This window comes from Quercus lobata, chromosome 6 (genome assembly GCF_001633185.2).
Source record: "Quercus lobata isolate SW786 chromosome 6, ValleyOak3.0 Primary Assembly, whole genome shotgun sequence".
Taxonomy (NCBI): domain Eukaryota; kingdom Viridiplantae; phylum Streptophyta; class Magnoliopsida; order Fagales; family Fagaceae; genus Quercus; species Quercus lobata.
Genome location: NC_044909.1, coordinates 9,573,827 through 9,586,689, shown reverse-complemented (window position 1 = coordinate 9,586,689; position 12,863 = coordinate 9,573,827). Strand labels below are relative to the sequence as shown.

At 32.8% G+C, this 12,863-nt stretch overlaps 1 protein-coding gene across 3 annotated transcripts; it reads right to left on the bottom strand.

Moving 5' to 3' along the window:
- Positions 1-3,451: 3,451 nt before the first annotated feature.
- LOC115995491 (chaperone protein dnaJ 49) lies at positions 3,452-6,536 on the bottom strand. Of its 3 annotated transcripts, none has more exons than XM_031120076.1 (3): positions 6,437-6,536; positions 4,896-6,279; positions 3,452-3,962 (listed from the first exon to the last, which is right to left on the bottom strand). In XM_031120076.1, exon 2 carries the CDS (start codon positions 5,945-5,947, stop codon positions 4,898-4,900), a length of 1,050 nt encoding a protein of 349 aa, XP_030975936.1. In that variant the 5' UTR covers positions 5,948-6,279; positions 6,437-6,536; the 3' UTR covers positions 3,452-3,962; positions 4,896-4,897. The 3 variants fall into 3 exon arrangements, with proteins under 3 accessions (XP_030975936.1, XP_030975938.1, XP_030975937.1); XM_031120078.1 differs by having other exon boundaries at positions 3,452-3,909; XM_031120077.1 differs by lacking the exon at positions 6,437-6,536 and having other exon boundaries at positions 4,896-6,412.
- Positions 6,537-12,863: the final 6,327 nt, after the last annotated feature.

The following is a 12,863-nucleotide window of genomic DNA, read 5'->3' as shown; positions in this document are numbered from 1 at the left end:
TGACACCCTTGATAGAAATGCTTTATAAGAGATAAGAACACACAAAAAGAAAAAAAGAAAAAAAGAAAAAAAAAGAGAGAGATAAGAAACTTGAAGAGAAGGGAATGTTTAATTAATTCATAAAATTAGTATTATAATTTTTAGAAAGTTTTTTATTTTTTATTTTTTTATGTTCTCATAATTAAATATTAATTTCTAATTTACAAAGATAAAATAATAAACTAATTTTTAAATATTTTATTTATTTTCCGTTTTTTTTTTTTATTTACCTCTGAACACACATAGGAAAACATTTTATCCCCTCCTCACCATTTTTTTTTTTTCTCTTCCCTCCCCTCTAGTGTTAATAAAATGAGTTTACTAGGGGGATTGAGAGTGGTGTAATATACGGTATTGTATTAGAGCAATTGAATTCCAAATTAACTTTTTTCTTCTATCAATTGATTAAATACAAAAAAGTTAACAAAGTATTTAAAACCTTTTCTTCTTCTTCCATTAAATCTCAATCCTGCCAACCAAAAAATCATAATTCCTTTACCATTCAGTTTACTTTAAGATCTATTTGGGATCTGTTTACTTTGCTAAAACTGAAAACTTTTTACTGAAAGTATTGTAGATAAATGTAAAAATTAGTTAAAATAATACAATAAGACCCATAAATAGTACCAAAAAGTACGGTAGAGCCCATAAATAGTATCAAAAAAAAGTTGAATAGTAAAATAAATTAGCAAAATTAATCATGTGAAACGGACACTTTTAGTCCCACTACAATACAACAACAAAATTATTCGATGCTTTTTTGGATAAATTTTACGTGCCTCTAGACTTTTTGAAACAGAGTATGAAACCAAGTAAACAAAAATGGAAAAGTCTGGATCTTAAGGGTAAGGAAAAGGAAAAGAAAATATTTTCCTTTGTAGACTTAATTGTTTTGATTCGAAAAATGTTTTTTTTTTTAGGTAAGAATAGAAACTTATGATATCTACTTTACAATGATTGTTTTTTACTATTAAATCAAGACAAAAAAGAAAAGAAAAAAAAGACACCAATATGTTTTTCTTGGTCTAAACGAGATTCAAACTCAAGTATTTCATTTAATCATACGAGACATTACCAATTATGATAATTAAAATTCATATTTGTTTTCACTCTCTTTCAAGTATCTTTTTAATCACATGTTAAAATTTACCGTAGATTTTATCATATGAGTAAGAATTATGTGGAATCAATAATTATCAATCTAAAAATAAGATTTTTGTATTGATTTAAAGACCCAAATAATGACTTTCAAGGTAACATAGGTTATATTTCGTGTCTCTAACTTTCTTGTATCTTGTTGCGCTAAGACAAATTTCTTGAAAAGTGATCAATTGTCAAAAAAATAAGGAACATCTAACTAATATGCATAAAGTCCATAGAAGTCAAACTAATTAAGTGTATAGTTTACAATCTCATAGATGATTAGTAAATGTGATTACTTTCAAGGCATGTTGGGCTATACTCTCTCTTAAGATTATATATAAATATATAAATAAATAAATATATATATATATATATTGTAGGGACACGATTATTTAGCGGCCCAAGAATGACATTGGGCTCGTAAGTAAAGGGCCCTAACAATATGATTTGTAGAGAGTGAGCTTGAAAGACAGGACCTTGATCACAGTTCAGCGGTTTAATCGTGGTTTTAAAAGAAGCTTATTTACGGGTGGGCGTGGCTTGACTAGCTAAGCCTTCCATTAGTGTGAGTTGTAGGATTAGGTCCTCGGACAGCGTCCGAGGAGCATTGTATCCTTCCTTTTCTCCCTTTTGCAGGGTTTTTCTTCTTCCTCCCGGGGGCCCCTTTTTCTTTGCTTCCTTTTCCTTTTATACTAGTGTTCCTTTCCTTTTTAGTGTCCACGTGTAAGTTTTACTTCCTGGGGTGCAGATCTGTCCCGTCAACCCATACCTAGAGTGGTTGGGGGCGGTTGGAAAAGTTAAATAGCACGGTTCGAGGTATGGGCCTGTCAGATGCTGGATTCTGTATTACGATGTTGGCAGTTTTCCCCCTTATCCTGTCCCTGTACGGTGTTTGTCCTTTTCGTTGGGCGTTTTGTAAGGAACTGAGCATATCGTCCTCGGCCATATCCTCGTGCCTTCATTATGCGTCCTCAGCAATAGCTCTCCTCGGCTTAGGCCTTGGGCCCTAACGTAGAGTGGGCCTGGACCACGAATTCTCTGGCCCCACATATATATATATATATATATATATTTATATATATATACCTAATAGCTTGTTATTGAATTAAAATTTTGAAAATCCCATTATTGAATTATATGTTTTATATGTTCTTAACACTCTTGCCAATTTTTATATCAATTAGATATTATTTATTATTCGATTCATAAATTCATATTTTATGCATTATTTTAAACTACAAAAACTTGAATTTTAACAATTGATTGATGACATAGTTATGAATTTTTGATCACTATGAAAATTTGCAAGTATGGAGAATATACGAAGATAATGTAATCTAACGGTGGATTTATCAAAATTCGCATCCAATTAAAAAATATTGAGTGATGTAACATTATTTAGAGTTACACAAGGTGTAACTTGAACCCAACCTTATATATATATATATATATATATATATATATTGTTATATGAGCATCTCTTAAGATTATCTTTTTTGGTCTACTAGAGGTCAATTGTACATATGGACACAGAATAAAGGATAGTACCCTTCCTTTCCTCAAGAATCTTCAATTCAATCCCTAATAAACTGTTAAAGATATGTTGGACTTACGGGATACACAATAAGAAATGATCATCTCCCTTACCTTAAACCCTTCATTTTTTAGTGTAGGCGAGATTTGATCCTTGACACCTTTGTTAAAGATAAGTTGACACAACTGTCATATACTACATGTTTTAAGAGTTGTAACTTAAATAGTTAGACATATACTATCTGTTTTAAGAGTTGTTAACTTAAATAGTTAAACCATTTAGCCACCCAAAAAAAAAAAACACCTTAAATAGTTAAACCAAGCCGAAGAAACTTAGGGTCAATCTTGTATTGTCAAACTCAGTTCATGGGCCTCTGCTTAATTACCCAGCCTCTCTCCATGAAAGTTCTTGCGAAAGTTCTCCATGAAAGTTCTTTTCAAACTCAATTCATCTACTGCGATGAATTATGGTTTCCATGTCATTCTTTTCACGTGTGCATCTTCTGTATAGCAAACTAAACCTTTTTTCAGATGAATCACAAAAGGGAAACTTCCTGACTTTCAAAACTTATTCATCAGCTTCTGCTTAATTACCCAGCCTCTCTCCATGAACATTCTTTATCGGGCCTCTACTGTGATGAATTATGGTTTCCATGTCATTATTTCCATGAAGGAATTTTCTGTATAGATTCAATAGAATGCTAAACCACAAGAGTCAAGACAGAAACTTTAGATGTCAAAAAGCTCAGGAAAGCCTATGCATAGGTTTTGGGCATATATGCACACCTATCAAATGTTTATACATTAACATAATCTGAGAAAATTCACACCCAAAAAAAAAAAAAAAAAAAAAAAAAAAAAAAAACACTTGTTTGACTTCCATTATTCTTTATAACCATTCTCAGTCTACTAGGAGTGTACAATTTTTATATTGCACTACTGTATCACATTTCCTGAAGAGCATAGTTTCATGACATGATAAGGGTATTGAAAATCCTCATAAATAACAATCCCGGACCACTTGGCGAACTGATTCATGACCAAACAGTGGTCTTCAAATAAAGAAGGAAATCTCAGTAACATCCATGGAATACAACCCCACGATCAGCCACATCCACCAACCATTACCATTGAGTACTGGCTCATCATCATAAACTATCATTGAAGCTCTCTCCCAGATTTTACCAATATATCCTAATCATTAGAAAACAGATGGAAGCATTATTTCAACTGGTACATCATCATACCTACAAGCACAAGCACACAGTAGATTCACCATTTGTTGACACCAGTGTAGAGAGAGATGCAACTTTTGCAGAATATTTTACCATCCAAAATGACAAGAAAATTTAACACATGCATAATGCAATCTTAAGTGACAGGAAACCATGTAACTCAAACTTGTTAAGAATTCACAATGATCCTTAATGTTTTAATTCATCAGGGTTGATATCGAGCACCAAGGAGAACAAGCTCCATGGCATAATTGCTTCATTAACAACATAATTTTATTTAATAAAACTAGATCAGTTCCATGTTTAGACAATCAACAGAGACCTTAGTATCTAAATGATTTAGGTTGAGAATGGCTATTAAATATGTTATGGAGGACCACAATATTAGCCATTTTTATCTTGGATTTGATTATGCACAAATCAGGGTAGAAAGAGGCAGCCATTGCCGATAAATTAAGGTAATGGATGAAGTGAAAATGTTAATGTGAAGCACGGCATAAAATAGTGCCTATCAATTTTTATTTATATTCAAGAACCTAGTTTGAGTCAATAGTCATAGGTGGAAGACTGGAAGGTGTATTATTATTTTTTTTTTTGATAAGTAGACTGGAAGGTGTATTATGTAATGACAGGAAAAAGAAAAAGAAAAAGAAAAAGAAAAAACTAAATAAAACAAAATTATAGGAAAGAAATCTGACTCAAGAGAACATCAATTCTAAAATAATTCTTTGTCAAGTAAATTTAGTTATGCTGTCCATATGGGAATAAATTTAGTCATGCTGTCAATATGACAGCAGAAAGCATACGTCCCCTTCGTGCAGATAATGTTGAAAAATGTCACCACAATTTAGCAAAACCAAGACATGTATAGTCGACAACACAGAACTAATAACAATATAAGTATATAACCATCTGCCACTCAGAAAAGAGAGCACTTTAGTTTACCTTCATGCTACTCCAAAGTTACGTAGCTTATCACAGTGAGGAATTGGCAGCTTTCTATTCCAATGATGCCTCTGGAGCTCTATGTGACAGTAGCGGCCAAGCATATTTTTGTAATCCCTGATCACATTGTCCTCAACATTATCTCGGGCAGGACTTCCAAGAGGATATTTATTCTCAAACGCTGATGATTTGACAAAAAATTCCACTTCATGTTTTTCAGTCATCTTAGGAATCTGGTAAGAGTAATTCTTATGCAAAGAATAGTCGGGCTCGGAAAAAGGCAGATATGCAAGCAAGAAAATTATCAGAAATGGCAATAATTGAAGGAGGATAAAAAAATTAGGTCCTCGTTGCAAATTCTCCCTCTGATGACCATCCATTCCTCTAGTCCTATAAACACGGCTTCCTCGAAACATGTCTCCCTGACCAAAAAAAGCCCTGAATATCTCATCAGCATCAATATCGTCATCAAACAAGTCATGTGCCGTTCTCCTCCTTCTCCGCCTAACATTATATTGCTGGTTGTGCTCAAATTCCTCAACCAAACCCGTCTGATCATACTGTCTCCTCGAATCACTTTCACTTAAACACTTGAACGCCTTGCATACTTTCTTAAATGCCTCTTCAGAACCAGGAGCCTTATTCTTATCAGGATGAACTTTCAACGACAACTTCCTATATGCCCTCCTAATCTCCTCAACCGCACAATTCTTTTCCACACCAAGAATATCATAATAATCCTTATTCCTCTTAATCTGCCTAATCAATTCAACATGTTCTTCAGTATAACTACGCTCCCCATTTAATCCCTCATCAGATTTCACTGGACCAAACTCACTCCTATCCTCAGTGACAACTTTTTTATCCACAGAAGACACAGGAGAACCTGAATCAAGCTTCTCACATGCAGCCAAAAGCTCATCTGCTTGCAAATTCTGGTTTAAGCGTTGTGCAATCTTAATAAATTTCAGCGCACGCTCTTTATCACCAGACGCAATTGCTTCTTCAGCAATACGAACACATCTCAATGCTTCATCCTTATTACCCTCCATGGTCAAAAAACACACTTCAGTTATAACTCCAACACCAAAATTTCAATTCCAAAACATCTAGACACAAAAATTCATAATCCCAACAAGGTGAGTCTCAAAATTCCTGCTCCAATCCAACAAAACCCAGTTCACCAAAATCGCCAAATATTCGATCCCAACAAAATTCACAGTTTAAAAGAATCAGAATTCCCGACTACATAAAAAGCTCACAATTCATATCCCAATTACCAAATCAACAAACCCAGTGCCACCAAAATCCAAAAATTCGTGTTCTGAATCCGAAATGAAGATCTGGGTTCGAAAAAATTCGAACCCTTTAATAGGAAAGTCACCTAATTGATAAAAAAGGACATGTAAACTAGGGTTTTTGATCTAAAAGCCTAAAACAATATAGATTAATATTAAGTATACTGTATATAACATTCCTATAACACAAATTTGAACTAATAAAGTTAAGAATTTTAATTCATTGAGAGAAAAAAACAATACCAGAGAGATGGCTGGAACAGAGATCGAATTCCTTTGCAAAATCACAGATAGAAAAAAAAAAATAAAAAAATAAAAAATGTAAGTCTTCGTTTTTCAAAGATGTGCAAAAAACGTTGTCGTTTTTTAGATAAGGGTCTGAGTGGGCTCAAATTTTTTTTTTTTTTTTTGATAAGAGTGGGCTCAATTTCATTTTTGATAGTAGTGGCCCAAATTCTCTCTATGTGAAATCTTATTTATTATGTGAATAATTTTTAGGTGAAATTGTGCAAATTTGAAACATTTTATTTATTTATATATATATATTTTAAAAAATCAATATACTAATTGATGTGAATACTTGGGAGTGTAATGAGATGAATCCAAAATTAACTTAACACGCCCAAAAACACATACATGTCATGACAAACCTAAGTGTATCAGTTATTAAAAAACACATAAATCCCATTGTCGACTACATAAACCCCTAATCGAGATAAATGAAACATAATATTTGTTTAAAAAATATAGAAAAAATTCTAAGCACATGCAACACATGTGCAAAAAGACTAGTATAGATTAAAATCAATGATAATGAGAGATTCTTTAATCGTAGTTAGGTTTTAAAAAGTTTTATTAGTACGTGACTGCTTAAGCTCTTATACCTTTTTTTTTTTTTTTTTTTTTTTTTTTTTTTTTTTTTTTCCATCTTTTCAATTTAACCTGTGTGGGGTTCGAGGATCGAGGAGTCCTAGTCGAGGATCAGTGTGCCTAATCCAGGTCGAGGAGGATAAGTGAACTTCGAAAATTCTGCCTACCCGAGGAGAGTAAGAAAACCAGGACAATGGATATCCCTTAAAAACCCAAGGAAAGGAGAAGAGATAGCAATGAGGGTAAGGATGGTGGGGTGGGGGAGTTTCCTGAAGGATATGCATCTCGCCTCCACATTCAATGCCTTACACCAACCTTATCAACTACATTAATGTGGAAATGACCCTTGAATAGTAGCTTTATAGCTAGCAACTCCTTCTACCACCTTCAACAGGGTCTGGATGGGACAAGTATCTTGAGAAATGCTTTGAGACATATAGGTGGAGGGCAGGGATGCAGGGAAAAAGGCTATAAAAGGAAAGGAACCCCTTAGAAAAAGGGGATGAACATTTTTTCTAAGGACCAATATAATAGGAAAGAGAAAAGTGGATTGCCTTGTGTAAAACTTGAGCTATACTTATATACAAGAGATTGATCCTCGGACTTGCCCAAGGAGGACATTATCCTCAATTGCTGTTTAAATTGCACATATCTGTTACTCTGGGCTCTTTAGCCTTAGACTTGGACTTAGCTTAGAATTGCACTTGAGTTAGTTTCTTACTCTCTTTAAAAATTCTATTGTTTAGGCTTGATTTAAAGGACAAGGTATCATTGATCTAAGTGAACTTGGGCCTTTATTTTTTGAGTCCTTACAATTGGCGCCGTTTGTGGGAATCATTTGTAGTCTTCTTCTTCCAAGCCATGGCTAACTCCAGACAGAATAGATAGGAATCTATTGGCTCACAGTGTGTAGACCACCTTGTTAGTCTAGAGCAGAGGAAAGATCAAGAGCATGATTGAACTCCAAGCGTTAGGGTGGAAACGTAGCGTATGAAATGTACTAGTAGGAGCCACTCAAGAATTGGAAGTCATGTGTCCCATGAGCAAGAGACTCGAAATCTCAGGTCGAAGATTGATTATCTGTGCAAAAAATTGCATCGTAGGGCGCATTATAGGGGGGGGGGGATCAAACTCCCCCATTAAGCTCAGGGTCTGAAGATGGTAGTTACAGACCAAGGTCAAGGACTCCCCCTAGTAATCTTTCTCTGCATCTTCACACTTGGATAGGGTGGAGAAACATAGTAAAAGGCAAGGTGAGAGCTCATTCCTTAGGAGCAGGGGAAATGATGCATTGAGCAAAGCTTTACGCCAAATCTCTAAGTCACCCTTCACGTAAAGAATTGATAGGGCTAAGCTCCCTCATCGTTTTACTCAACCTACTTTTACTATTTACAATGGAAGATTGATCCCATGGAACATGTGAGTCATTTTAACCAGAGAATGACCATCCATTCGAGAAATGAGACCCATCCAAACGGAATCAGAGTCTTTACTATCAATATCATCAAGATAGAGGACACACAACCGAGGATCATAGGACCTTGCGAGATCATCTGAACCAATCGGTGAAAGCTGGGAAACCGAAGCAGTTCATACACTAGTCTTCCTGGCAAGTGAGTCAGATTGGAACAGGGTACCAAAGGGAAATTCCTACTCTGCTGTCCTTGGGAACAATCAATGTGATCATTGCCACTCCTAGCCGTGATGCAAGTTCATTTTTGAGACCTATCAAAGTATAGGCTAACTACCAACCTATACTTGTTTGGTATGTTATTACCCTTCTATTAATTAAGCATTAACTTAATCCTTGAGCTTTCCTAATGTCAGATTGCATTATTTACTTTGTAAATCTAATGCAGATTCCATTCACACTATTAATTTGTATGTTCAACAAATTAATACTCATAAAAGTTCCATTAGTTAAGCATTGACTTAATCCCTTGAGCTTTTCTAATGTCAAATTGCGTTATTTACTATGTAAATTTGACGCAAATTCTATTCGCGTGGTTAATTTGTATGTTTAGCAAATTAATACCCTTAAAAGAAAATATATTCTGTTGAAGAATTGAAACGGATACAAGGGAGAGACCTACAAGATAAATGTGCTAATTTTGATGTTGTTGAGTGAGATACAATTGGAGAAGAACATCATCAACTTTGCCAAAGCTAAAATTGGACATTAGGTGTTTAGTAGAGGCTAGCTACCAACCTATACTTGTTTTGTATGTTGTTACCCTTCCATTAGTTAAGCATTAACTTAATCTCGATGCAGATTTTATTCACACTTATTTGGTAGCTGAAACTTGGAGGACTCAAATACATTGGATAGTTTAGGCTTGGAAGGTCTTTGTGTACTCTTGCACTCCAAATTATTTACTAGTGGGTTATTTTTAGTTTGGAAGGCTGCCAAGAGGTTTTTATGCCAAATTTTCCAGTTTTCATCTTTGATAGAACATTAGGTATTATCTTGGGTTTTCATCTTTTTCCTAATTTCCCTTTACATTATTGCATTATTCAATTATATGTACATCCATGCAATTGTTTGGTGGTTAGGTCAATTAATTGGCTAATTATGTGTATTTTGCTTTAATTGTGTTTAGCCTAAAATTAATTAACCAAAATTAAAATTGGGGTCTAAAAGACTAAAACATCTAATAATTAGGCTAAGTGCACTTTCAAGCTTCAATTTAGAAACCACCCACTTGTGAGAGAATTACTTCACCTTTGTTCGATGTTCATGGTGGGTGGTAGAGGTGCAGATGAAGATGCTAAAGGGAAACTCACGGTCGATTTTATAGAAATTGGAACTCAAGAAAGGCATATTTGCATCGAGAAGCTTATCAAACACATAAAAAATGATTGTTAGGTATGTAATAAATATTACACTCACATATTAGTTATACATATTTAAATTTAGTCTTCACATGAAATCTACACATGATTTGTTTATAATAATTCTTTGAAATAAATATTCACATGATATGTTATATGTAAATAAATATTACATATATATATATATATATATATAGATATCTGTGTGTGTGTGTATATATATATATATATAGATATCTATTTATATATAGGGGTGACAAAATTGGACATGACTCGCAAACTCAATACAACACAAAATTAGCAATTTATGGGTTGAGACTTAATGGGTTCGTGTTATATTTGGGTTGACATGACTGACCCGTTTAATAAATGGGTTGGATTAGTGTTCAATACATGGAACTCCTTTGAATCGTCTGCCCCATTTAATTAAATGATATTTTACCAATATACCCTCTAAACCCAAGGTATATAAACTTATTAGTTGTTGTGATTTATTTTCTTTGACGTATTGTAATTAATTATTTGTAATATTGGGACATGCTTTAGTTTTGAATGATTATTTGTGATGTAGTTACTCGTTAGTTTTGAATTTTATATTAAAAATATTTATTTGTTTGTTTTTTCATAAATTTGTTTGTTTTTTCATTTTGATAGAATCTGGTAAACAGGTCGACATGATTGATCTGATTAATAAATGGGTCGTGTTAGGGTTGAGGAATCTTGATCTGTTTAATAAAGATGTTAGGTTAGTGTTGATTTATATAGTTGAATACATATGAGTTGACACGACACGAACCCGACACGTGAACACAAATTTCCACCCATATATATATATATATATATATATAGTTTGTGCAAAAATCAAAAATCAAAAACCAAATGCCAAATATCTAAAATTTTTCACTAAAAAGTTAACATTGGAATTAAAATTAAAATAGCATACTATCCTTTGGATAGGCAGTGTGGGGTGTCTAACACCTTTCCCACCCATAACCGAACTTCCAAGTCCAAAATATTTACTTCAAGACTTTGGTTTACCTTAATTAATTAGGGCCTATTTGGTAAGAGAATTTAAATATAGTTTTTTTTTTTTTTTTTTGCAATCCATAAAATAGTGGAGCCCACACTTAAATCTATTGTTTAGCTGATGTTCTCTAAATATAGTTTTCAGAAAATTTTATCATATTTTCCTTATTCAAAATAGGATTTTGAAAACGAGAGAGAGGATGTTTTCAAGATACAAAAACTGTTTTTAATGGCATAGTTGTAAATAAATTGAAAACAGTAAACCTCACATATTTGTCCAAACTCTTCTATCTCTTAAATTAAGGAGCTTATCTTTACCTCAAAAAGAATTCTCACACTTCAAATTTAAAACTTATCATTATTAGAAACAAAAGTACATGAATTCTATTCCCTTATTATTATCCACAAAAAAGTAATTTAGGGCATGTTTGGTAAGAGTATTTAAATATAGTTTTTTGTTTTGCAATCCATAAAATGATAGATCCCACACTTGAATTTATTATTTGGCTAATATTTTCTAAATTCAGTTTTCAAAAAACAGTATCCTATTTTCCTGGTTTAGAATAGGATTTTGAAAATGGCTAAGCGGGTGTTTTAAGGATATAGAAAATATTTTTAATGATATAGTTGTAAATAAATTGAAAACAGTGGACCCTACATAACTCTTTTATCTCTTAAATTAAAGAGTTTATCTTTATCACAAAAAGAATTCACACTCTTTAAATTTGAAACTTATCATTAAAAAAAAAAAAAGTACATGATGAGCTCTATTGCCTTATCATTACCCACAAAAAAAAGTAATTTACAAATTCTATTCGTTACTTTTTGTAAATATATATTTTTTAAATCTCAAAAATATAAATGGTCTCCTAAACAATTATTTTTTGTTTTAAGTATTTGGAAAATTGTTCTTAAATGTGAGAGCCAAACACGTAAAATATAAAAATTATTATCTGAAAACTAGTTTCAAGTTCAATTTTTTAAAAATTGTTTTTATATTTTTTTGAAAAAAAAAAAAAAAAAAACTCTCCTACAAAACAGGCCTTTACAAATTTTACACAATACTTTTTGTAATTTTTTTAAAATCTCAAAAATAGAAATGGTCTCCCAAACAATATAAATATATATAATATATTTTTTTAGTATTTTGAAAATTGTTTCTTAAAAGTGGGAGCCAAACACCTATAATACAAAAATTATTATTTGAAAACTAGTTTCTATTTTAATTTTTTGAAAATTGTTTTTGTATTGTTTTGAAAACAAAAACAAAAATCCTTCTACCAAACAGGCCCTTGTTGGTTTTTAGTTAATTAAGTAACTAACAATAAAATTAGACAAATAGGTGACTAATCACACCTAATACAAAACCAATGATTAATGGCAACTTCTAGCCAAGGACCCAATGTGCAATAAACCAAAAAGCTTTTACAAGATTTTTTTGGGGCGTCCACAGATGGGAAAGTAAAAAAGACTAACAAATTCCCTAATTGATTAACAAAACTAACCAATAAGATGAAGCCACCTATCATCTATTTCTCCTATGACTAAATAATTGAATAAACGTAGCAACTACGACTTGTATTTTATATTTACAATAGAGGAAAATGACATTCTTGTAGAAACTTCATCTTGATTATGCGCTGTAACTCCATTTTGTACTTGCTAATTCACTCTTCAATCTTGGTATATCTTGATACTCCCAGGAGCATATATATATGAATGCCCGTTTTGGAAAGGAGATTGAAGAACTTAACTGATGATGTCGAAAAAATCATCAATAGGTCACACAGCACTCGCGCACTCAAAGTAGACCTGCATAACAAAATAAAAGAAGACCTCACAGAGAGCACCGGTGTGGTGCCGGCCAAATACTCTCCAAAGGTCAAGTTAGAATTATTCTCATAACTCTAGAGTGCTAGAGAGGGTAAATTACGCATACCTT

Bases quoted from the DNA above. Each gene is read 5' to 3' on its own strand.
- LOC115995491 (XM_031120076.1), bottom strand. From the start codon at position 5,947: ATGGAGGGTAATAAGGATGAAGCATTGAGATGTGTTCGTATTGCTGAA.